Here is a 25,000-nt window from a genome sequence, read left to right as displayed (position 1 = left end):
GGGCGTGTGCGTGCAAGGAGGGGCGGGGAAGCTCTTGCACACCCATTCTCTCTGCCAGGCCCTTTCACCCACATTCCCTCGTACGATCCTCAAGACACGGGCCCTGTTCCCACCAGAGCTCACCGTCCGCATCTTCCAGATGGAGGGGAAGACTCGGGGAAGCCACTTGTCCGAGGTGGCAGGATAAGGAACGGCAGACAGAGCCCGGAGCCCCGGTCTGCCGGCTCCACGGACTGCGGCTTGCCCGTGTCCTGCCGTTCTGTGTCAGGGCAGACACAAGAGGGCTCCTTTCTGGGTTCATCCGAAAAGCGGGATATTGAGGCTGCGGGAAGGCAGAGCTTTTATGCTGAGCCTGGTGTTCTGGACCACGGCAGCACAGCCCCCTCAAAGATACCTGGCAGTTGCGATGTGTGGCGCGCCATTTGGTACTAATAACAGTTGTGTAGGGAGTTCCCTGGCGGTCGAGTGGTTAGGACTCGGCGCTCTCACTGCCGGGGCCCTGGGTTTGATCCCTCGTCGGGGAACTAAAATCCCATCTGCCGTGCCATGTGGCGTGTCAAAAACAAACAAACGAAAACCAGTCGTGTAAACTAAATTAGAACCAAGTTCTCCTTACGATAATGTCACTGACTCAGTTCCATTCTAAATACGCCTTTTAGAGTGGTAGCTCCAGCAACCAGCAAGGAATTGTTCCTAACCCTGCATGTGCCCATGGAGTATGTCAGATGTAGGGCCCACAGCATCCAGGGGACGTGGCAGAAACAGGCTGAAAATCGGCCCCCTCTGCTGTCTCCAGCTTCCTCCCAGGTGCCCTGCTCCTCTCTTACACCAGGCGGAGCCCAGTTCCAGCCCCCAAAGCCCACGCGCCCTTGGCCAGGAACGCGCTGCCTGGAGAGGGAGGCGTAAAACCAGGTCATCTCTGGGCACCTTCCTCTTACAAACTTTGAATGAGGGATAAGCAAGTGGTCAGTGGCTCTTCTGAGCTTAGCACCGAGGGGCAATTGCTCTTGAGGCAGACAGACAAAATCCTCAGCCAACAGCTACCAAGGCCTTGGGGGGACCCCTTCGTGTGGTTTTATTTACCACGCTAACGACAGTTGTAAACAGTCCATCCTCAAAACGTGTGTAGTTTCATATAATTCTTTTGGTCCACTGGGGGCACAATTTACGTCTGCGTAACCACAGTGAATTTTCAGAAGCGCTGACTGATTTAGAGAAAGCTCAATTAAGTTTCTGAGCGGTGTGAAAAGAAGGCTTCCTCTCGGAGTTGGTGTCACCTCTCCACCTGGTCCCTGAGCCCCTGCTCAGTTCCCTCGAGGCCCCATCCAGCTCAGGCACTCATCTGTTTTGTTCCCTAGCACGGTTTCCCTCTGCTTTTCTTATTTTTTAATAAATGTATTTATTTATTTTGGGCTGCGTTGGGTCTTCATTGCTGCGCACGGGCTTTCTCTCTAGTTGCGACGAGCCGGGGCTGCTCTTTGTTGCGGTGCGCGGGCTTCTCACTGCAGTGGCTTCTCTTGTTTCAGGGCACAGGCTCTAGGCGCACAGGCTTCGGTAGTTGTGGCTCGCGGGCTCTAGAGCGCAGGCCCAGTAGTTGTGGCGCACGGGCTTAGTTGCTCTGCGGCATGTGGGATCTTCCCGGACCAGGGCCCGAACCTGTGTCCCCTGAACTGGCAGGTGGATTCTTAACCACTGCGCCACCAGGGAAGCCCTTCCTCTGCTTCTTACCTTCGCTCTCAACTCCATCCAGACCTTCCGCCCTCAGAACCCAAGTGACCTCACACTGTTTAAAAGCCTCCTGAGCTCACTGAGCTGGTACATCAAGAGGAGGGGGTGGGAGGATGAGGGAAACCGTAAAGACAGGAGGCTAAATAATGTGGCTCATGGAAGAAGCCTCCCAGCACTCAGACACGGGCTCTTTCGAGTAATTAACGCAAGCCAGAGGGAAGGGCCAGCTGGGTAGTAAGGTTCTCAGGTCCTCACTGAGATGCTGAAGGTGGGATGTTGAGACCGGTAGGCAGTGTCAGCCCAGGCAGGGGCGCCAAGCCCGCCAACGGGGCAAGCCTACCCCTTCTTGTCTCCCTTCCAGTGTACGTCTCTCTGACCTGCGCCTTCCGGTACGGCCGGGAAGACATCGATGTGATCGGCCTGAAGTTCCGCAGGGACCTGTACTTCTCCCAGGTCCAGCTGTTCCCTCCTGTGGGGGCCTTGGGAACCCTCACGAAGCTACAGGAGAGCCTGATCAAGAAGCTAGGGGACCACACGTACCCCTTCCTGCTCACGGTGGGTGACGACTCGGCCCTGCGCTTCCTCGAAACGCTTCCTTCACCCACAGCACCTTATGATGGGACCAGCAGCGAAGGCGAGGGGCCAGAGTAACGACTGCACGTCTGCGGGCCTGCAAATTGCACCCTTGGAGGAAATTCTAGATTGCACGGGCTGTGATTGTCTTTTTTTAAGTCCTTGAAAACAGCCTCCCGGCCTTTGAAGGCACCGTTTCAACCCACGGTTTAAATATTTCCCTGCATCCGACCACCTAATTATACGTGCATGTTTTGCCTTCACTTGCTCGGCTATAAAAAGCAAGAAGTGCCCCTCGGTTGCCTCGAGGAGTTTCTAAGCAGGAAAGAGTTCCCTGCCAGACAGGAGATCTTAGTGAAATGAGTCGTCCTCTGTAGCCTTGACCAGAGAGCTTGGTGGGTCACTGTAGAGAAACCCCTTCGCCCCTCTCATGGCCTGAGTCTCCCCTGATGGAACCTGGCTACCACGGGGCCAGCGTTCCTGCCTCTGAAGACTTGGGCCTGAGCTCACTGTTGGCGTAGCGGCTGTCACCCTCTTCACTCGCATGTTTACGGGTCTTGAGATTATATATTCCTCCAGAGTTATATGGTTCAGGCTTAAAAAGGCAGGAAATTCTGACACAAGCTATAACGTGAGTGAACCTTGACAACATTATGCTAAGTGAAATAAGCCAGCCACATAAGGAAAAATACTCTGTGATTTCACTTATATGAGGGACCCAGAGGAGTTAAATTCGTAGAGACAGAAAGTAGCCTGGTGGTCTTCAGGGAATGGGGGAGGATGGAATTGGGGGGTTAATGTTGAATGGGTACAGAGCTTCAGTTTGGGATGATGAAAAAGTTCTGGAAATGGGTGCTGGGGGTCATTGTACTCAATGTGCTCAATGCCACTGAACTGTACACTTAAAATAGTAAGTTTTATGTTAGATATATATATATATATTTTTTTTTTTTTTTTTTTTTTTTTTTTTTTGGCCATGCTATGCAACATGTGGGATGCGGGATCTTAGTTCCCTGACCAGGGATGGAACCTGTGCCCCCTGCATTGGGAGCATGGAGTCTTAACCACTGGACCACCAGGGAAGTCCCTATGTTAGGTATATTTTATAACAGCTTTTTAAAAAATCACTTAAAGTTTTGTGGTCCTGGGTGGTCCCATGCGCTGGGACCGGGAGTTTGAAGTGACGGAACCTTTTGGAGATAACATGTCAACATGTATCAAAACCTTAAAAATGTGAGTTTGACCTGACCATTCCCTTTCTAATAGTGTAGCCTACTATGGAGCGAATGGACTAAAACCGTGCTAAGGTGGCTGAAGGATGTTTATGCAGCCTTGGTGACAATGGCAACAGAGTAAAGACCACCTGATGGAGGGCAGCCAACAAAGGAAACTGGCTGAATTAAATGTGGGGGAATTCACGGGGGAATTCCCTGGCGGTCCAGTGTTTAGAACTCTGCGCTCTCCCTGCCAAGGGCCCAGGTTCAGTCCCTGGCTGGGGAACTAAGATCCCGGCAAGCCATGCGGCACGGCCAAAAAAAATAAAAAGTGATGTTACTGGAGCCTTAAAAATGGTGGCGCAGAACTACATCTCCCAGCATGGAAAATGGTCACACTCATCCTGAGCAGGGTTAGGGTCGGTGATGGGAGCAAACTAGACCGCAGGACATGTGCATCCCTTGTCTCACTTCTGTAAAACTACACAGGCACGTACGTGTTTGTGTGAGGGTGACGTGGGACACTCGGGAGGTTGTGTTCACGCCACTCCAGGTGTTGGGAACACACGTGAATATGTTTTCCTTTTTCTTGCTTCTCATCTTCATTTTTCAATTTTTGAACGATGAAGGTAGAATACACGGGGAATGACATTCTCTGAAAGAAATGATCTGTTGTTTCTTTCCACAGTTTCCCGACTACTTACCCTGTTCGGTGATGCTGCAGCCAGCTCCACAAGATGTGGACAAGGTTGGTTCCGGAAGAAATGCCAGGGATTCATTCATTCCTTCAAAAGACTTTTTTTTTTGGCTGCGTTGGGTCTTCGTTGCTGCGTGCGGGCTTTCTCTGGTCGTGGCGAGCGGGGGCTACTCTTCGTTGGAGTGTGCGGGCTTCTCTTGTTGTGGAGCACGGGATCTAGGCGCACAGGCTTCAGTAGCTGTGGCATGCAGGCTCAGTAGTTGTGGCACGTGGGCTCCGTAGTTGTGGCGCACGGGCTTTTACTGTGGTAAATTGCAGCCATATGCAAAAGTAGGGAGACAGTATAATGAGCGTATCACTTGTCTTCAGCAATTCCTAACCATGAGCAGCCCTGTGAGCGAAATAGTAGGTCTCTCCCCTCGTGGGTCTCACCTGGGGAGAGAAACAGACGAAAGCCAAATAGCAAGTCCCTATGCGGCCCATCCATGGAGAACAAGAGGCTCGGAGAGCTAAGGGAGGACCTGGTGGTGCTTGTCCGGGGAGCTTAGGGAAGGCCTCTCTGACGGGGCAAAGGAGGAGCCCCTCCAGCCCTGGGAGAGCCACCCAGGCAGGGGGCAGCGCCATGCACAGTGGGTGCTGCTTGTGAAGCAGGAGGAGCTGGGGTGAATGGTGGGGCAGGTCTGAGAGGAGTGGGGCGGTGCGGCCAGGTCAGGAAGGGCCTCGTACACCGTTGCGAGGACTGGGACTTTCTCTGAGTGAGATGGGAGCCGCTGGCGGGTTCTGCACAGTAGGTTCTTTTTTTTTTTTTAAATTTTTATTGGAATATCGCTGCTTTACAAGGTGTTAGTTTCTGCTGTACTGCAAAGTGAATCAGTTCTCCATATACATATATCCATTACAGGGCACTGAGTAGAGTTCCCTGTGCTGTACAGTAGGTCCTTATTAGTTATCTATTTTATATATAATAGTGTGTATATGTCAGTCCCAATCTCCCGATTTATCCCTCCCCCCCCCCACACAGAAGGCTCTGACTTGGGTTTGTAGAGGATCACTCTGGCCACTGAGCTGAGAGTGGAGTTGAGCTCTGAAAGGCGAGAAGCAAAGGGGCCGTGTGTGCAAGAGAGCTGTGACCCTGGTGGACTGGGGACTCTAGGCAAGGAGGGAGGGCAGTGCGGACATGAGGAGAGAGGGAAAGGTGCTGGGACCCAGGGGCTACAGGCCTGAGGGAGTCACGAGGGAGGGAGCTGGAAAAGAAAAAGACAGCAAATGAGGGCAGAGACTGGCAGATCCGTACCTGGGTTACCGAGGGTCCAGGGCCATGATTTTCGACTTGGGGGTCCTACCCCATTAGTGGTTTGTGAAATCGGTGCAGTGGATCCGAGATGGCATTGAAGAAAGAAAATGGAATGGCATGAAGTGGAACAGCATGGGAGCTCAGGGCACATAGCACACAGCATAGAGACGTGCTAGTTCACGCGCATGGCTTCACGCGTGAGCATGTTTACCGGGCCTCGCAGTGAACTTTCCTTCTTACCGTGGGCGGTGGTCTGAAACCTTTGAAAGCCACCAGGCCAGGAAAACAGGGATGTGGGCGGGAAGGTGGAGGAGGCCACTCGATCAGAGTGGGGGACACTGTACCAGCCAGAGGGCCACCCTTCCCTCTGTCCCGGGGGAGGAGCCATCAGTGCAGCAGGGCCCCTGGGGGCCTCACAGCTGAGGAGGCCTGTGAGCTGGGCTAGTATAAAAGGAGAGAGAGGCGTCAAGCGTTTCAGAAGGAAGCAACAGCACGTGCCCAGGGTAGACAGGTGGAAGGGCTTGGCTGGTGCAGGGGGCAGCAAGAGGTGGGAGTGGAGGGGGGCCAGCAGAGAGGAGGTGTGGCTAAGAGCTCCAGGTGCTGGAGGGTAACGACGTGTATTTATTTTCAACCCAGGGTTTAGAGTTGTTGCGATTCCACAGTTTTGCAGAACCAGTAAGACTGTGGCTTATGTGCTACTGTCACTCTGTGGGCAGCTGGTGGAGGGCCCATCCCCGCCCACCTCGTGTTAACACAACAGAGGAGCGAGCTCACAGGGGATTCACTCTGGGGCTGGGGGCCGAAGGGGCCCGCAGAGGCATCTGTTCCACCCATGCAACATTTTTTAATCTAGTTAATTTAAAAACCAGGAGCCTTCATTCCAAATTCCATTTCCAGCTTCTTTTCAAAAGTTGGGAGAGCTGCCAGCACCGGGTCCCCGTGGCAGCCTGGCCACGCCTGGCTGCAGCTGCACAGCAGCTGCCCGCTGGCGTAGGGCTTTGGAGCCCCAGCACAGGCGTCCATGGACCCCTGCCAGCCCTGTGAGCACTGCTCCTGCCTCCTGCTGTAGGCAGTGGACCATCAGTAACTTGCACACAGGGTCACTTCTGAGAAGGACAACTAAATGGGGGGTGGGCTGGCCGCCGTGCGAGGTGGTGAGAGGCTAGGACCAGCCAGGATGCCTGAGTCATGCTCTGCAGCTACTGGCGGGGCTCATCCTGCAGGCTGGGGGACCTTCACTGGGGCCTTGGAGCCCGTGGCACTCTCCTCGAGCTAATGCCATTATTTCATCACTAGCACACTTGCAAAGCTAGTCATAATGGTGCAACTCTGAAAAGGATATGGCCAAGAAAGAAAAAGAAGTTGCCACGTAACATCCCCTGCGGGAGCTGTGACCCCCATCCTGGCTCCCGGAAGGGAGGTGCTGACCGCAGCCCTGTCTGTTCTCTCGCCCCTGCAGTGCTGTGGGGTCGACTTCGAGGTCAAAGCCTTTGCCACACCCAGCACAGATACGGAAGAGGACAAAATTCCCAAGAAGTAAGAGTGTAGCTGTGGGAATATGTGAGGGGTCGGGGGGGAAGGGCTGGGGGTAAGAGACCGCCCCTCACTTTATGTCCAAGTGGCAGAGTCTTCCCACAGGGCCATCGTGGCGGGGTAATGGAGCCTCCCCAGGTCAGCACCGTCAGGATGAACCATCTCCACAGGCGGTGGGGGACAATGGCTGACCATCTGGGGGGAAAAAACAAAAGAAAATGACAGGGGAGTTGGCGACCTCCAGGGCTCATGGAAGCCCTTAAAAGCCTCCAGATCCCCTCTTTCTTTAGTTTTCTTCTTCTTTTGTAATTTCTTTGTTACAGTAAAATATACATAACATGAAGTTTACCATTTTAACCATCGTCAAGTGTACAATTCAGTGGCATTAAGTACATTCGTTACGTCGTGTAATCAGTTACACCACTATCTGCTATCCAGACCCCAAGGTATCTATACCCCAAATGCTGTCATCACCCCAAACAGAAACTCTCTCTGCCCATTAAGCAGTGACTCCCATTCCTCCTGTACTCCCAGGCTCTGGTGCTTATTTTTCTTGTTCCTGAATAAGGTTTCTAGTTGCGGCCTCAACACTTTCTCTACATGCTCAACATTCACACCTATGGACACTTCTACCAAACAGCAATAACAGGGCATCACATCTGTAGAGGGTTTTGAAGTCTGTCACATGGGCACACATCCCCACATCAGCTTCACCCGAGAGGAGGCCAAGCCGGGGTCCTGACAGAGGGTGAGAGGGACCCTTGGAGAGCTGACTGGTCCACGCCACCCACCAGGCCCCGCCCCCCGGCCTGATCCCCCTACTGGCCCATCCTGCATCCATCGGCAGCATCCCTGAGGGATCCCAGCCTGGGGATGGGGAGGGGGACCTGGTAGGCCGTCCTGAGGAGGCCCAGGCTCTGATCCGGGGAACCATCGGTGACCTTTCATCCACAGGAGCTCCGTGCGTTTGCTGATCCGGAAGGTACAGCATGCGCCGCAGGAGATGGGTCCCCAGCCCCAAGCGGAGGCCTCCTGGCAGTTCTTCATGTCCGAGAAGCCCCTGCACCTCGCCGTCTCCCTCAGCAAAGAGGTGACTGTGGAGCCGGCCTGGGGACAGCCTGCCAGGCCCTCTGCTGGGGGTGTGCTGCAGGCAGTCTTGGGGGCAGCGATAGTTTAAGCACCAACATTTGGGGACGACTGTCTTTTTTCATAATTTGGAGCCAGTAAACGTGACCCTTAGGATAGGGCCAAACAGGCTTGCATTCCACTCACTGTGGGTCCCGACAACTTGGAGGTGGGGGGGGTTTCCCATACCCCCAGCCCAGGCTGTCTTTGCCCCCTGTCTGCCCCCAGGGGCCTCTTTACTAGTGTGTCATCAATGGGTGTGGTGTTAACAAACTGTTCACTTCTCTGCAAACTTAAGTTTGGCAGTAACGGTGAGGGGGTGAGCATGTCATGTGTGAAAATCACGGCTGAAAAAGATGAAGAAACACTGGCCAAGGCTGTGTCTCTGGTCCCTCTGGTCGACAAGAGCCGTGCACACACGTTGGCCAGCAGACGCGTGTGTGTGCGTGTGTGCGTGTGTGCGCGTGCGCGCGCGTGCGTGCGTGCGTGCGCGCGCGCGCACGTGAGCACCTGGGCTGGATCACACAGAGTCACTGCTGGGCAAGCTCTGCCTCTGGGCTTCCCCGCTGATTTCCCCTCATTTCACTTATTCTGCCCCCAATAACCTCATGATTCCACTCAAGACCCCCGGGGCTAACTCTGCGTGACTCTCAGGACTCGGGCGTTGGGGCCGGAGCCCCCATCACCCGCCTCAGCCTCCCACAGATGGGGTAGAACCTGCTCCAGACCCTTCTCCACAGGAAACGTGATGCCATCACCTTGTCTTCCTTGAAAGTGTGGGCATTCAGCCGCTTTTATTCCAGTTAAAGGACTGAGATGAATGTAACAAGATATGGCCACACTCTCTTCCCCTTTTCTGACTTATCCGCTGACTTCTTCAGATCTATTACCACGGGGAACCCATTCCTGTGACCGTGACCGTTACCAATAATACAGAGAAGATGGTGAAGAAGATTAAAGCGCTAGGTAGGACCTCAGAGGGGGAAGGTGTCCTCTCCTGCAGCCTCGCGCAACCCCAGCTTAGGGGTGTCTTCCGTCCTGGGACAGCATCCCCGACAGGGCATCTTCCTGTCCTTCCTAGTCACGCCTTCCTGGAGGGGCCCCTGGGCCAGGTCTCGGGGGAAGTGCGGGAGGAGTTTTCTTTCTGCACAGTGTAGTGGGGAGCCTTGGCCTGGGAACCCTGGGCTCCCCGTGGGCTCGAGCTGTGCACGTCCTCTTGGGATTGAGCGGGCAGCCACGGCAGTGTTCCCGGACTCCCTTCCCAGCTTTCGTTAGGTACTGATTGATCACGCGGGACATGCTTTGTAAGTGGTAATCCCTGCTGTTACTGCTATTGCTGAGTCACCACGATGCGATGGCCAAGCCTCCTGAATACTCAGGAGACGCGCCTCCCGCTTGCTGGTCCTACACACTTCCTCAGCTCAAAGGGCGTCAAAGTGCACGGGATGCTCCTAGATCTTGGTCTTATATGGGTGATGTAAAAAAAGACACGATAAAATGACCTGGGAGGGAGACCTCTCTGTTCGCTTCTCCCTCAAGCACTCGATGACTGAGACGGAGTTAGACTCACAGTGTGTTAGGGTGACCAAGCATCCCGGGTTGACCAGGACCAAGGACGCAGGACTTTCAGTGCTAAAATGGGGCCAGTCCCAGGCAGACCAGGATGGTTGGTCACCCTAAGTGCCATATACCACGTTCCTCTTTCCCTCTTATCCATCATAGAGAAGGCTCAGGAATGTGATGCATACATACTAAAAAATTCTAGACTTTTCTTGATACTAATATACATGCTTACTTTATGGCTTTGTTTTTATGTTGCTTTAGTTCTTATGCCCTTAAGTCTTTGTAGGACCTGGCATTATTTGTTTAGCGTGTTGTATGTAGTGTCAATACAGTATTCCAAGAAGCAGCAGGATTGAGAAAGTATCAATTGATACTTAGGTGTTAAATTATTTCTCAAAGTTTTATGAATCCTAACATCGAAGCCCCTAATTTTTGAAAGAAGCTGTTGAATTTCTGAAGCTAGATGTTAAGAACTTTCTATAGGCCGAGCACTGTGTTGAGTGCTTCACACAAATTGTTTTTCTGATTCTCAAATTTGATTTTAATGGAGATGAAAAATCATCCTTTTTTTTTTTTTTTTTTTTTTTTTTTTTTTTTTTTTGGGTACGCGGGCCTCGCCTCTCCGGTCGCGGAGCACGGGCTCCGGACGCGCAGGCTCAGCGGCCACGGCTCACGGGCCCAGCCGCTCCGCGGCGTGTGGGATCTTCCCGGACCGGGGCACGAACCCGCGTCCCCTGCATCGGCAGGCGGACTCTCAACCACCGCACCACCAGGGAAGCCCGAAAAATCATCCTTTTAATCATCACAACAACCATATAAGTTAGATGCAATGATCATTCTCATTTTGCTGATGGGGAAATTGAGGCTTAGAGGGGCTCGGTGATTACCCCACAGCAGACGGCTAAGCTGGGATGTGAACCCCAGTGGTGTGGCCCCAGAGCCCACCTTCCTATCCACCATGCTACACCCACAAATCAACCCTGTGCTGCCTCCAGGTGGTTTGTAGCTTGGACACCCGAAGGAGATGCTCATTAAATAAGGTAGAGAAGGTTGGAAGGGAGTGTATTTGGGGAAAGAGAGCACATGGTGAGTTTTGGGACACTGGGAGATTGGGTGCCTTGGAAGGATACCCACGGATGTGCCCTGAGCTCAGCAGGGAGGAGGAGTCTCCCAGGAGGTGCAGTTTTAGGAGACAGGCTCGTGGGTAGGGTTGACACAGAGCAGGTTATTGGTGAATGGAAGTGGCCTGAGGACAGAACAGAAATCTCAGCCTTAATGCCGAGCCTGAGAGGTGCACTCAGATGGCCATTAGGGAAGACCAACCATGTCCCCTGGAAGGCACCACGCAGGACTCCGCGCCAAGTCACCCTATCCTGTCCCCCCTTTGCAGTGGAACAAGTGGCCAACGTGGTTCTCTACTCGAGTGATTATTACACCAAGCCGGTGGCCGTGGAGGAAACACAGTGAGTAGTGGGTTGGGTTTCTATTTCCTGGGCGGCTCCAGCTTCTTTGTCAAGTTCCCATTTTGGTCATCGCTGAAGAAGGAAGTAGAGCGGTCAGCTAGCTCCCCAGCTTTCCGCTTCCTTCCCCTGTTCTCACTTCAAGGACTGCAAAGAAAGTCAGCGTCTTGATCCTGTGCTCACTAACAAGAATTCCGAGAGCTGCGTCAAGCTGAGGAATGGTGGAGAGGAGAGAAATAAAGGCTGAAACGTCACAGTGGGAATGTCTAGAACTTTCTATTGATCCTTGAATAAGTGGGTAGGAATTTGATACTGTTTCTGCCCCCGGAGCAGAAAATCAAATGACCTGTCAGCCCAGTCAAGCGTTCCCTATCTTTTGATCTTCTCCACAGCTTGAAAATCTGATACCAATGACAACTGGATTAGGATGATAGATCAGTTCTCATCCACCTGTTGTTAATGACTTTTCTCCCTTCATTAGAATAAAAGACAAATGGGAGGATTTCCCAGGTGGTCCAGTGGCTAAGCCTCCGGGCTCCCAGTGCAGGGGGCCCGGGTTTGATCCCTGGTCAGGGAAGTAGAGCCCACGTGCTGCAACTAAAGCTCCTGCGTGCCGCAACTAAGTCCCAGCGCAGCCAAATAAGTTTAAAAAAAAAAAGATATTAAAAACAAATGGGAACCCTGTGATGGCTTCTTCATGGTGGAGCGAGAGATCTAACCAGTTTTGCTTTGTGCTAGGCAGTCAGGTTCATGAAGCACACAGGCTTCTGGGGGTTCTGCCTCCCCCCCACGAGGATTGCTTGGGAAGGTGTTTCTTCTAAGCATTGTTGTATGCAAAAAATATTATCACGGTTAGAGGAAGGGGGGTTCGGGGAGGGGGGTGAGGAAGGACAGCTGATTCAGCAAGATAATATTGCATGATATTTAAAAGGCGACTTCAGGATAAACTGTTACTTAAAGCAGATCCTGACCTGAGTTTACTTATAGGTCTAGAGAGGAGAGAGGAAGGAAAGAGCCATAACTCACTGACCGTCTCCTTGGGGCCAGGCCTGGGGTCTGCTCTACCTTTTACGCGGTGTCCTTGCACACCCTTGTGTCCTGGCATCTTCCTGGCTCACCTTTTGGCATGTGCCCAACAGTGATAGGGGAACTGGTCCGCAGCTGAGTTCTCCCCTAATATGCCCCGTCACCTGGTCCTCTTTACGGCTCCTGGATGCATTTTGCATCAAGGACTCCCAGAAAACTGGGAGCCATCCTCCGATACACTCAAAAGGGTGGGAGGCAGGGAGGTTGAAAGTGGGGCTTCTGGGGCCCTGGTGGGCAGGCCTCCTGGGAACCAGGTCAGACCTGACACCCAAGCTGCTGCCCACCATCCAATCCCAATCCCGAAGGCGCTGGGAAGTGGCCGGGCGGGACTTTGGCCCCAGGCCTTGGCATAGGCCATCGTCCCAGCCCCATCCCGGGGCCCCTTGCTACTACGACTACCTTTCCAGTGTAACTTCTGCTTCTGTCACTCTGCTGCCAAACTGAGTTCATTAAGAGAAGTTCTGCCAGGGCCCAGAGGCAGGGATGTGGGCCACCTTGGGCTCAGGCAGGGTTCTGTAAAGGGCATGCCCAGGAGGCCCCTGTGTGCACTTGGAGGCCAGAGAAGACACAGCCGCCTTCAACTCCCCAGGGAGAGGGAGGAGGGGAGCCATGCCGACGGTGGCGGTGGCAGGCTGGGGAAAGGGCCCGAGGCTGCCTCCTGGACAGTGTTTTCAGGGCCCTGCCTTCTCCTGGCTGGGCACAGGGACAGAGGGTGTGCCAGGAGCACGGACACGGCTCGCCTGGGCTCTGGGGTCAGAGAGGGCGGGCGGCTGCATGGCGGCTGTTGGCACAGGCCAGGGGTCAGCACGTGGGAGAGTGGCAGAGCCAACTCTCCAGCCTCAGGTGCTGTTCGGTGAGCCGGGCTGCTGCCCGGCCTGGGGAGACCGCGCTGCTCTGCCGCAGCTGCCCCCGGGCCCCCAGAGCCGCCCCGTCTGAACAGCTCACAGTGGAGGACCCGGCCCTTCTGGCGCCCCTCCTCCCTGGGCACACGTAGATCCCCGACAGTGCCGACTCCTTGTTGCTGGCCTTGTTGCTGGCACTGGCCGGTTGGCCCTGCAGCCCGCTGCGTGCTTCACGAAGTCTCAGGAGGAGACGGGGTGTGGTCCCTGACTCTTGGGCCAGTCTCACTTCACCCCACAAGACCTTCTAGAAATTCAGCAATCAGAGCAGGCTGAGGGCCTTGAGAAACGTTCTAACGTTGCCGCCAGCCTGTTTTGAGACGTCGCTGATGCTGTTCTTCTCACGAGGCAAAGGCACAGTCACCTGGACTACCTTTCCCATGAGTCGCAGGGAACGTGGGCTCTAGAAGATGCTGGATGGCACACAGGGTCTCGTGGGGGCGATGGCGGCTTCAGGGCCGTAAGAGCAGTCGGCTAGACCCGCTCTCTGTGTTTCTCCCCGCAGGGAGAAAGTGCCGCCACACAGCACCTTGACCACGACGCTGACCCTGGTGCCCTTGCTGGCTAACAACCGCGAGAGGAGGGGCATCGCCCTGGACGGGAAAATCAAGCACGAGGACACGAACCTTGCCTCTAGCACCATGTGAGCCCCGAGACTCAGTGCTGGGGTGGCGCCGGTCTACCCCCCCCTCCTCGTCCCAGCCCTGGGCTCACGGCGTGCACACGCAGCCTGGTGGCAAAGCACGTGCTCGGGGCCTCAAGCAGGGACCCCACTCCCACCCCTGGTGTGACACAGTGGCTAGAGCTCTGGGCCTTGTGCTGATCCCCAACTCCCCTGCTTGCTGTCTGGGCCACCCTGGGGAGGTAACTGGAGCTGTCTTGAGAACCTCAGTTTTCCTGTCTGTAAAGTGTGGGAGCGACAGCTCCTCAGAGAGAGGTTTTGAGGGTTATGTGAGACAGTCCATGTAAAATGTGGTGCCTGGCACACAGTAAGTGCTCCAGAAATGTCAGCTGTTACCTTCAAAAATATCATTCGCTAGTGTAGAGCCCTGAGCATATGAACTGAGTGCCCCAGCTGGCTCCACCAATGACGGAAATGTCCTTTATGCATTTCCGTCAGGAAAGGTAAAGAATAGGAGGTCCTGAGGGCTACAGAGGTCAGTTCAATTTAAATGAAAATAAGCACTGATATGCTGACCCCGCTCAGAGAACCATGGCCGAACTGAGCCAGCAGATCCAGTAAAAACTCGAACGAAGCTTCTACCTCAAATAGCCCTGTCATTCCTCACCATCCTCCGGGGCTTCCATTCCCAGCGGCGTGTCTGCTTCTGAGCCCTGAGGGTTTGGGGTAGGAGCTGCCACCCAGGCTCGGGCCCTTCGCTGCCATCTCCCCCTCCACCCCTGTGTGTTCCAAGGCCCCAGCGATCAGTTCCGGGTGATGCCATCGGGAAGAGCTCTCGCCTTTGCCCTCCCTGACCCCGTAGCTCCGGGAGGAACCGCGGGCTCAACGAACATTGGGCCGAAAGCAGGATCTTGGGAGTCAAAGGATTTTCTGAGGATGATTTGCCAGTTGGTGTGTTAGATTCTAAAGCACATCTGTGATGCTCTGGGAGAGAGCCGAGCAGGGAGATTGATGCCCTAGATCCGCAAACTCGAGGGCGAAGGAATCACGACATCCACAGCGGCGCACTGCGTTTGTAAAGATCTTTTGTGGTTCACGGAGTAATTTATAAACATGCCAGTCTCTCCATGCTTTTGTGAGGAAGGTGAATTTATACTCATTTCACAGATAAGGAAATTGAGGTTCCACCAGAATGAGAGCTTCAGCCAAGGTCACCGGGTCAGTTAATGGCAGAGCAAAGCCCACCCCGAATCCCGAGCCCCCCTTTCACCCAGCGTCAGGGCTGCCTTCCAGCGCCCCAGACGGTAGAGGGCACAGCAGAGCCTGGATGACGCGCGGTGGGGAGAGGTGGGTTGACTCATCCGGCTTTTGCTTCCCGCCTCTCCCCTCCCTGCATTCTTCTGTTTTTCTTTTCTGTTTGAGCAGCATAAAGGAGGGCATAGACAGAACCGTCATGGGGATCCTGGTGTCTTACCAGATCAAGGTGAAGCTCACGGTGTCAGGGTGAGTGTCCAACTCGAGTGCTCTGCCTGCTCTAGCTTGGCCATCAGTAGTCTGAATGGTTTCATTCCTGAGTGACTGGGAGACAGAAAGCAAGAAAGGTCCACAAATTCTATCGATTACATGGCAGAGTTTTAGAGAGACTCTGTCTAGTTTCACAATTCTACCTGATATAACATTACGGGGGCAAAGGTAGAAAAGCAGACTACGAAACACGCGCACTGTCGGTACCGCTTGGCAAAAAGGGGTGGGCCTGTCCTCACGCGTGGAAGCTGATACAAAACAGGAGAATCAGTTGAGCTTTTGATTGTACTTTGGAAAAGACTGGCGGCTGTGAAAGGAACCCGCAGTGCATCCTGGTTCACCTGCCTCTCAGGAGGCATCCATCCATGACGGGAAGGGCCTGCCTTTCCTCCCCAACGAGCAACCACAGGACTGGGGAGTCTCCTTTTCATACAAGAGCACGACTATCTCAGAGTTCTGAGGAAATGGTTTCCCATCTTTTTTGAAATCAGTTTCTTTCCATTTAAAACTCTTATCAGAAGGGAAAAACTCGACTTCTCATTTTCCTTTTCAAATTCCATTGCCAGAGGCTCTGGCCTTTTACCTTGATCAGCCTTCGGTAGTTCAGCCATCAAAGCAAATCCATGTGTATATTCCACAGGGCTCAGTAGGTGAAGAGTTCCCCAGATTTTGGTTGGGGCAACAAAGTGGAATGTGGGTTGATTCTGCAAATTTCGTTAACCCAGTGTGTGTAGCTGTGTTTTTCAAAGTGTATAGTGTTTTCTTTCATCTTCGCTGAGAGGATCTAAAACAGGGTCGAGTGTAGCAGTCAAGGTAAGTGATTAGCAGGTAGTTCACAGTGACCTTTGTGGCCCAGAGAGAAATTCTGGACCGAGGTTTATTCTTGAACATTAGGGCTTGAACCCACATAATTCCTCTTTTTAACTAACCCACTTGAGAAAGAGATGAAATCACAAGTAGAGAGGAACAGCTGAGTTGGCTCTTAGGGGTGCGAAGATCCTGAAAGTTGTGAGGGAGGAACATGACGGGCACGTGTCCAGCCTCTGAATAGCGGCAAGAGAGGTTGTGTTACCCCCGTGGAGTCACCACAGCCCTGTTTGCTTTTGTGTTTCCTAGCCTTCTGGGAGAGCTCACCTCCAGGTAAACCTCTTCATCTTCCTTCTCTGCTTGATGGCAAGATATCAAAGGGGACAAACCGGGGCTTCAGAACGGTGACAGTGAAGTCTGGCTTACCGGCTGTCATGCTCAGAGGTCTTAGGAGATGGTGCCCCTAACACCCTGCAGACCTTGGCTGATAGGTGTGAGGTTGGGGATGATCCTCTGAGACCGTAGCTGGGCCTGCACCTGGGCGAGGACACACACATAAACACACACTCAGAAAACTGGCACACTCCTTGCAGCTGCCCGTGTGTGTGTGTGTGTGGGGGGAGGGGTAAAATATACATAACGTGAAGTTTACCATTTTACCCTTTTAAAAGTGTACAGTTCAGTGGCATCAGGGACATTCACAGTGTTATGCCACTGTCACCACTCTCTAGCTCCTGTACACTTCTCCCATCCCAAAAGGAAACCCCTTACCTATCATGCCGTCTCTCCCATTCTCCCCTCTCCCTCATCCCTGGCAACCACTAATCTGCTTTCTAGCTCTGTAGATTTGCCTAATCTGGACATGTTATATGAACGGAATCAGGCAATATTTGTCCTTTTGTGGCTGGCTTCTTCCCTTGACATCATGTCTGCAAGGTCCATGTGGTAGCACGTGTCAGCACTTCATTCCTTCTTATGGCCGAGAAATACTCCGTGGTATGGACGGACCACGTTTTGGTTGGTGGACATTTGGGTTGTTTCCACATCTGGGCGATTGTGATTAGTGACAGCAGCCATTTAAATCACACACAAAGAGGCAGCAGGTAAGGCAAGTCTGAGGCAGGCACTGACCTTACATATTCCTTCACCGACTCTTATCACCTCCCCTCACATGGAGCCCAGGCTGTGCCTTCTCTCCTAGACCCCGGCCACATTCGGGTCCGCCAGGAGCGCCTTAGCAGCAGAAGTGCTTTGACCGAAGCAGTAACCCCAGGGCGGGAGGTGATGGGTCCTGGGTGAAACAAGGAGTAACCCTTGTTTCCCACACCCCTTTCCATTCTTCCTGTGCCTAGATTTCCCTTCCACCCCTTCCTGACTCCTTGCCTTCCTTTTTTTAAAATTAATTAATTAATTTATTTATTTATTTTCGGCTTCATTGGGTCTTTGTTGCAGTGCGCGGGCTTCTCATTGCGGTGGCTTCTCTTGTTGCGGAGCACCGGCTCTAGGCGTGCGGGCTTCAGTAGTTGTAGCGCGCGGGCTCAGTAGTTGTGGCGCATGGGCTTAGTTGCTCCGTGGCGTGTGGGTTCTTCCCAGACGAGGGCTCGAACCCGTGTCCCCTGCATTGGCAGGCGGATTCTTAACCAATGCACCACCAGGGAAGCCCTGTTGCCTTCCTTTTTTAATATAAATTCCAAGTCGCCTCAAAGCCCTTTAGCCTCTGGAATTGGGTAGACCTTGCTCTCTGCAGAGGGACTGTGTGCGGCCTTACACAGATTTAACACGTAAAAAGTAGTTACGTTTTTGCAAAGGATATTTTTCAAAACTGTCCTTATTCTCCAGGATTTCACCTCTTCTCTATCCATAATATCATGTCCCTGAAACTAATAACCAGCAGGAAGGGGGACCTAAAAATCCTAGCTGCCTCAGCCTCTCGCAAGTGGAGTTTCTAGACCACATTCCAGGGAATACATTTAAAATTCCTTCTTGACCACTTCCTGATTTCTGGTTTGTTTTGTTTTGACTCTCACTGAGTCCTCTTTCGGCTGGGGCCTGGGGATCTTTCACGAAGCTCTGCAACCCCAGCTCCCAGCTCTTGGCTGTGCATTTACAATTGTGTGCGTGTTCTCACAGCTCTGCATCCTTTTTTTCCCTAGTGAAGTGGCCACTGAGGTGCCGTTCCGCCTCATGCACCCCCAGCTTGAGGACCCAGGTCAGTCTCGCGTTATCTTGCCTTTCTCTAGTCCTTTACCACTCACAGATTTATTACGTACTCACTGCTAGTCTTCCTTGACCGCATCTCTGAGCACAGGCAGGGCCAGGTGGCCGAGGTTCCAGGCCACCTTCAAGTGCCTGGGTCCCTCCTCCCAGAAATGAGCGCTCGGCTACTAGGTCATGGGCCAGGTGTCTTTTCCACTTCCGGTGAGTGTGTGGAGGGCGTAGCATCCCTGCTTGGATGCGGGCTGTCTCGTTTGGTTTTATCAGGAATGATTTAAAAGCAGAAGCTTTGCTGTGAACAGGCATGGATTCTATTTTTTTTTTTTTTTTTTTTAGTGTTTTTGTCCTTGTGATGAGAAGTCTTAAAAAAAAATTTTATTTATTTATTTATTTATTTGGCTGCGCCTGGTCTTCACTGCAGCGTGTGGGATCTTTTAGTTGCGGCATGCACGCGGGATCTAGTTCCCTGACCAGGTGATCGAACCCGGGCCACCTGCTTTGGGAGTGCGGAGTCTTAACCGCTGGACCCCGAGGGAAGTCCCCAGACCTGGATTTAGATTTAAAGAAAATTTGAGTGAAAAGTAAATTTGACAGCCTGAGGCTTTTGCATTTCATTTGGAAGCATTAATAGGAATTTAGAAGATGATGAGTATTTCTGACAATGGCAGTTATGATGAGAATACAGAAAATACTAGAAAAGAGGGTCAGGCTGGGTTCCTAATACCTTGGCTCCTTTGAATTGTAAATCCGTTGGCTCTTGTATGGATGTTAAAAGTAAATTAAGTAATGGTTGTACAGCTCTGTGAGCAAACTAAAACCCATGGGCCTGTACATGTAAATAGGTAAATTGTATGATATGTGAATTAGATCTTAATACAGCTCTTTTAAAAGGGATAAATGAAGCAGCAAAAATAATGTAGGTGCAATCTCAGAAATTCTGAGGAAAAATTCTCCGCTGTGTGTTAGGTGGCTTAGTTGACAGGAAAGAAAAATGGACCTGTCTGGATGAGAACCCTCCCGAGTTATAGCAATTAAGAACATTTTAAGTAAAAGTGGCGTAAACAAGCAGGGTTTTTTTTCTTATATTTTATAAAGAGCTTTTCTATGTTGATAATGAAATGGCATTTAAACATTAGAATGAGCCCCATATTCGTTTTGGCTTTGTCTCAAAACTATTTTGTCTCAAAGTATCTCTTCCAAATATTTTAGATTCAAATACTCAAAACTTTTGGAAGTTTGCCAAAAACTTCCCTTGGGGGAAAAATACAGTCTAACCATATTTTTTAAAATTCATTTATGCTTGTATCATTAAAATACTATTTTTAACTATGTGAGATTGAGACACATTCTGGTCCCTTTCAAGGACATTCTAAAGGGCTATTTTAAAACTATGACCGGAGGAGATGTCATAGTTCATGTCAGATCATTTTCTGGCCCCGTGAACAGACTTTCTGACCTCACTTGGGGGAAGTGGAGTTATTCCTTTTCTGGGTATGACATTTTCATGTTCCAGTCATTATGGCCCTCACATTGAACATATCATAACATCAAGGCTAAACCAATGATCTTTTACACCGTGAGATTTCGGGGAGAAAGGACAAATCACCCCATGGCCTCGAAATTTTGATTTCCAGAGGTTTACGAGTCCCAAGTTTCATTCACAGATGCATGCTCACATCTTACCTGCCTGGTCCCCGGTGCTCCGAGTTGAGACAGGTAGATGCTAAGCAGAGAAAGCATAAGTTGGAGTTAAGAAGCCCTGCCAGGGCCAGGGGCCAAGTAATTTGTATGGTATAAGTTCTGGAGAAATGCTACCAGAACTTACTACGTACAAGGGTGGGTGGGTGGGGTCCAGGATGGTTCTTGCTCAGGGTCATTTTGATGAGTCAGCCTCTCTGTAGGTCCCCTGTGGTTAGCAGCCCACACAGACACTTCCCTCCGGGTACTGCCTTCCCGACAGGCACAAGAGATAAGGGCAGTGGCTCAGCCCCACCACAAGCTCCCCCAAACCCTCTGGAGCTGTGTAGCCCCACTTAGCTCTTCCTGGCTCACCATGGTGGGTGGTGAGGCGATTACACTAGCACTTTACTAGGTGGGCAGCAGAAAGCTAAAAACAAAAACAAAAACAAGGGGCTTCCCTGGTGGCGCAGTGGTTAGGAATCTGCCTGCCAGTGCAGGGGACACGGGTTTGATCCCTGGTCCGGGAAGATCCCACATGCCACGGAGCAACTAAGCCCGTGCGCTGCAACTACTGAGCCTGCGCTCTAGAGCCCGTGCTCCGCAACAAAGACCCAACGCTGCCAAATAAATAAATAAGAAAAAATAATTTAAAAAAACAAAAACAAAAACAAAAAACAGAATACCTCACAAAGAATTAGCAATAACGCCTGGGTCTGCAAAATATATGTGAAAATCTAACCCACTCCCTGTACCCGCCCCCCACCCCAAGATCAATGTGTTAAGAGAGAAATCGAACTCCCTGAGGGGCCACGGAGTGGTTCTCAGGCTTTAGTCACCCCCTCCCCCCAGCCGCTGGAGTACTGGTTCAATGTCAAGTCCCAGGACTCACCCCTAGAGAGCCGAGGACCGTAGAAGTTGGCCCGGAGTGTGGGTCGTAACAGCTCCTGGGGCCTCTGATGTGGACACGGTCCAAAGGGCACATAGGGAGAAAGGCTTAGAAAGGAGAAGCACAACATCAGAGGGGCTGAGGCTAATCAGGGAAAGGGTCCTAGAGGCGAGGTTGTGGCTGATTCCGTCTGGGGAGGCGAAGGTTGTGGTGGCAACTTCTAGAGGAAGCGATGGTTAAAAATGCAGGGAGAGAGGCCCTCCGAGCGAGCGGGAATTACACGCCATTCTCATGAAATGCATATATCTAGGCCTTTTATTCCTCCACCTATAAAGTGACCTAACAAAGGAAGAAAATTGCCGGTAGACAGGATTTATGCTAATGGATCTCTCTCTCCTTTCTTCCCTGCTCACAGATAAGACCAAGAAAAGGTGAGCACTGCTTGGCTTTATCCCGTTCTGTGACCTCGTCCTCCACAGCCCTAATGTGACCCCTCACAGTAGTTTTTGTTTTTTCTTTTTTTGTAATGCAAGTGCCTGACTTAAGCTTTGATCGTCAAGGCATCCGCTTCAAAGAGGCATCCACTGCAGCCATGGCTGTCTCGAATAAACACATTGCCAGCCACCGGACTCGATCAGAGCCAGGCCGGCTCTCCCTCTCCTTTGTTTAGAGAGTTTGGTTGATTTCAATAGCAGATTATTCGAGCCACTTGTTTTTTTGTCTTTCTGCGCTTTAAATTCCCGCTCTTCTGTTTTAAATTCACCAATAAAGAGTGAGCCCTCGAAACCCTAGGCCCCCACCTCCAACCCCAGTGAAGGCAGACCCCCAGGCCTGTGCGGTGTGCTCTCCCTCTCTACCCACGACCTCGCTGTGTGGCCCCAGGTATATGCTGTGTAATTTCCAGGTCCTGTAAGTAATAAACCTTTATTTTCTAAAAGTTTCCAGATGGTTATTGCTGAAGGGCATCTTGCAGTCATAACAGGAACCACAAGGACCAGTCCAACCACAGCAGTGGTTATTGATAGGCTGAGATCTGCACAAGACAAGCGCAAACCCCTTTTTGGGTCTTTCCATACACGCCCCATGCTCTCAATACCGGCGCAGGGCCTGGCTTCCTTTTTGCTCCCTAGTACCAGGACATGCACACACGCGCACACATACACGTACACACACGCAGTCATTCCGGGCATGTATGTCTACTCTGTGGGTTCCTTCATTTTCTCTGATTTTTGTTTGTTAAAGAGATTTTACTTGAAAAACCATGAGGAGAACGGCATTGTCCCGTGTTCCATCACGTAGGAAAATCTTGATCGGTTCCTGTGTTGCAAAAGGGAGATCAAGGATCTTGTTTTCCTCAAGATCTCATTGAAAGCTTCAAAGAACATGCCATGATCAAAGTGTTCTTTGTTTCATTTTAGTTTTCGGGAGGAAAATTTTGTTTTTGAGGAGTTTGCTCGCCAAAATCTGAAAGATGGAAGCGAAGTTAAGGAAGAGAAGACAGAGCAGGAGGTGGCTGTGGATGCGTGAAGAGGCCGGCTCAGGACGCGGGAAGTGGGGCCGTTAGCAGCGTGGTAGCGGCGCCCCACAGTTAGCCCTTTAGTTATGCTAAATGCCAAAGTGCGGTCTTCTTCACAGAAATAAAGTTTGTCTCCTCTGTCCTGGTTGTGAGTCAGGCTGACTTGTTGGGGAAGCTGGGTGACGTCAACAGCACGCAGGCTGCAGCCTTGAGGGCCCCTGAGTCTGGGCAGCGGGGAGGGCAGCATCTAGAAAGGAGACCCATCAAGGCGAGGAGGCATCCTGAAATCCATGCGCCCACCCGAAGGGGCCTGGCGTGTCCGGGGCTTTCTCCAGGACCCCTGGGGTGAGCTGTTTCCCTGGAAACTTGGAGGGGGAGCAGTGTGTCTAATGACGTGACCAATCCTAGCTCCAGGGCACCCAAAGAGCCTCCCAAGAGAAACAGGGCAGTGGACAAATGTGGGTAAAAACACTCTTCATCTCTGATTTAGCTTTTGGGTCCAAGTCCTGTTTGAGCTCTGGGCTGTTGGTTGTTTCCATTGAATGCAAACAACGAAATGCGAGTTGGCTGGTTTAAAGGGGAAGAAAAAGAATGCATTAGAAGGACCTCAGAGTGGCTCCGAGAACTGACCTGAAGGAAGAATCTCCAGTTGCCACACCTGAGCTGGGTGGAAATCAGAGAAGGCCGGGGGTCCCAGCCTAGGAGCTCAGGGTCCTGCCCTCCGGGGCGGCCATCCTCCTGGTGGTGGCTCAGAACCAAATGCTCCGAACTCTCCGAGCCTCTGGTTCCAGTGTGCCGTTTCTGGGCAGGAGAATCTGGCCCAGCTTCGGTCAGGGGATCAGTGCCCTGGGGCCAACGATGGCAGAGCCCAGCCCTGGGAATGGGTCGTCCCAGAAGAGGGGGTTCACTGTGAGTCAGACAGGCTTCTTGTTTAGACTGTCTTCATTGAGATTGGGCATAGAAGGGGTGGGGGAAAGGTTGCTCAGGTCCGGGAGGAAAGTGGAGCTGAAGAAGGAGGAGACGAAACGGAGGTGATGCCAGGGCCCTGTCCTTCGCAGAATCCCCTTCTTGGCCCGTGGTACCCCGGCCTTGGGGCCTGCTAATGATGGCGGAGAGGCTGAATGGCTCTCTTGGTGGCCACGGAGGGGCTTGGGGGATGTGTAGGCTCTGGTCCATGTCTCAAGGGAATAGGATGAAAGGGGGTTGGAGAGTTTTGCACAGTTTAACCCGCTCACAGGAGGTACGAGGGTGAATGGGAGGGGCCGTGTGTGGGCTGGACACTCGGGGTCAGGTCTCCAGGACCAAGAGCAGTGGCGGAGGGCCAGACACAGTGTGGGTTCCATGCATATGAAGGCTCCCACATCTGGGTTTGTTCAGCAGGATTCCAGGCTGGTTTGTGTCCTGGGGACTGGGATTTAGACCAGAGGCTCCACTTGGGAACCTTGGACAGGATCCCATACACACAAAGCAAGGTTTGAACTCGAGTGTTGGATATGAGGCATTCTGATATTGACAGGGATGAGGATTCATTTCTGGAGGAGGAATACTAATAATAACAATACAGGCATGGGACTTCCCTGGCTGTCCGGTGGTTAAGACTCTGCACTTCCACTGCAGGGGGCACGGGTTCGATCGCTGGTCAGGGAACTGAGATCCCGCATGCTGCGTGGTGCGGCCAAAAAAAAATTAAGAAAAAAATACGGGCAGAAAGCTGTGGGTTTGCAGGGTCAGACACGATTTCCCCATGGCAGGCTTCCATTCCAGCCACACCCCTCTCTCAGGATACTCAGGGAGGGCGGCATGCTCCTCTGGGAATCTGAGCCCGTCTGCTGCCCTCCTACCCCACAAGCCCACAGGTTGGCTGTGGTTGGCTCCTGCCCGAGATGCCGGGCAAGCCAGGGACTTGGGAGTCTGCCTGGCAGGGCCTGGGGAGAGGATCAGCCGGTTGGTTCCTGCATTGCTTGACCCCAGGATATCCTGAGTCAGGGTGGGCAGTAATAGGTCGGTGTGGGTGTGAGAGCCAGAGAGAAGAGCTGGAAGGAGAGTCCCTGGAGAACAGAGGTCAGGACAGCCCTGGCCCTCCAGGTTATTCTGGTACCAAAATGCCTGACTTTCACGTGCTGGCTAGTTTACGATCTGCAGCTGGCCGCCCCTACAAGGGCGTGCGGGTGGGAGCAGGAAGTGAGCAGCCGCTGCCCCTAACGGGATATGCAACCTCCTCGCCTTGGCTGGGCCTGCGCACTAGAGACGTTGTGTCTGCTCTGGCGTCGGAAGGCAGGATGTCCCGTGTGCAGGTTGGATGTGCAGCCCAGGGTTTTCTAGGTAGGTGCAGCGGGAGGAACAGGGTGCAAAGGAGCTGAGGGTGCTGCACGGAGAAAGAGGCAGCTGAGAACTTGGGGCAAAGTTCTGCAACCTGCAACCAAAGGAGAAGTAGGGGTCCCTGCTACTTATTGGGCACCTGCCTTGTGCTAGGCACTTCGCCTGTTACATCTAATCATTCGAACCATGCCTCCCATTTGTTAGATGAGGAAACTGCAGTTCAGAGAGGTTATGTACCTTACCCAAGGTCACACAGCTAG

The 25,000-nt window shown here is 52.4% G+C and overlaps 1 protein-coding gene across 1 annotated transcript; it reads left to right on the top strand.

Moving 5' to 3' along the window:
* Positions 1–2,089: 2,089 nt before the first annotated feature.
* On the top strand, positions 2,090–22,448 carry SAG (S-antigen visual arrestin; the record flags this gene model as incomplete). The annotated part of the gene is made up of 12 exons (XM_028486516.2): positions 2,090–2,283; positions 4,204–4,263; positions 6,966–7,042; positions 7,994–8,129; positions 9,046–9,130; positions 11,118–11,190; positions 13,678–13,815; positions 15,220–15,297; positions 16,435–16,458; positions 18,279–18,334; positions 21,321–21,336; positions 22,324–22,448. Coding segments are annotated over 12 exons (1,046 nt in total), but the record flags the coding sequence as incomplete, so codon positions are not given.
* Positions 22,449–25,000: the final 2,552 nt, after the last annotated feature.

The sequence above is a fragment of the Physeter macrocephalus genome, unplaced genomic scaffold, assembly GCF_002837175.3.
Source record: "Physeter macrocephalus isolate SW-GA unplaced genomic scaffold, ASM283717v5 random_1322, whole genome shotgun sequence".
NCBI classification, from domain to species: Eukaryota; Metazoa; Chordata; class Mammalia; order Artiodactyla; family Physeteridae; genus Physeter; species Physeter macrocephalus.
This window is presented reverse-complemented; position numbering and strand designations above follow the sequence as displayed.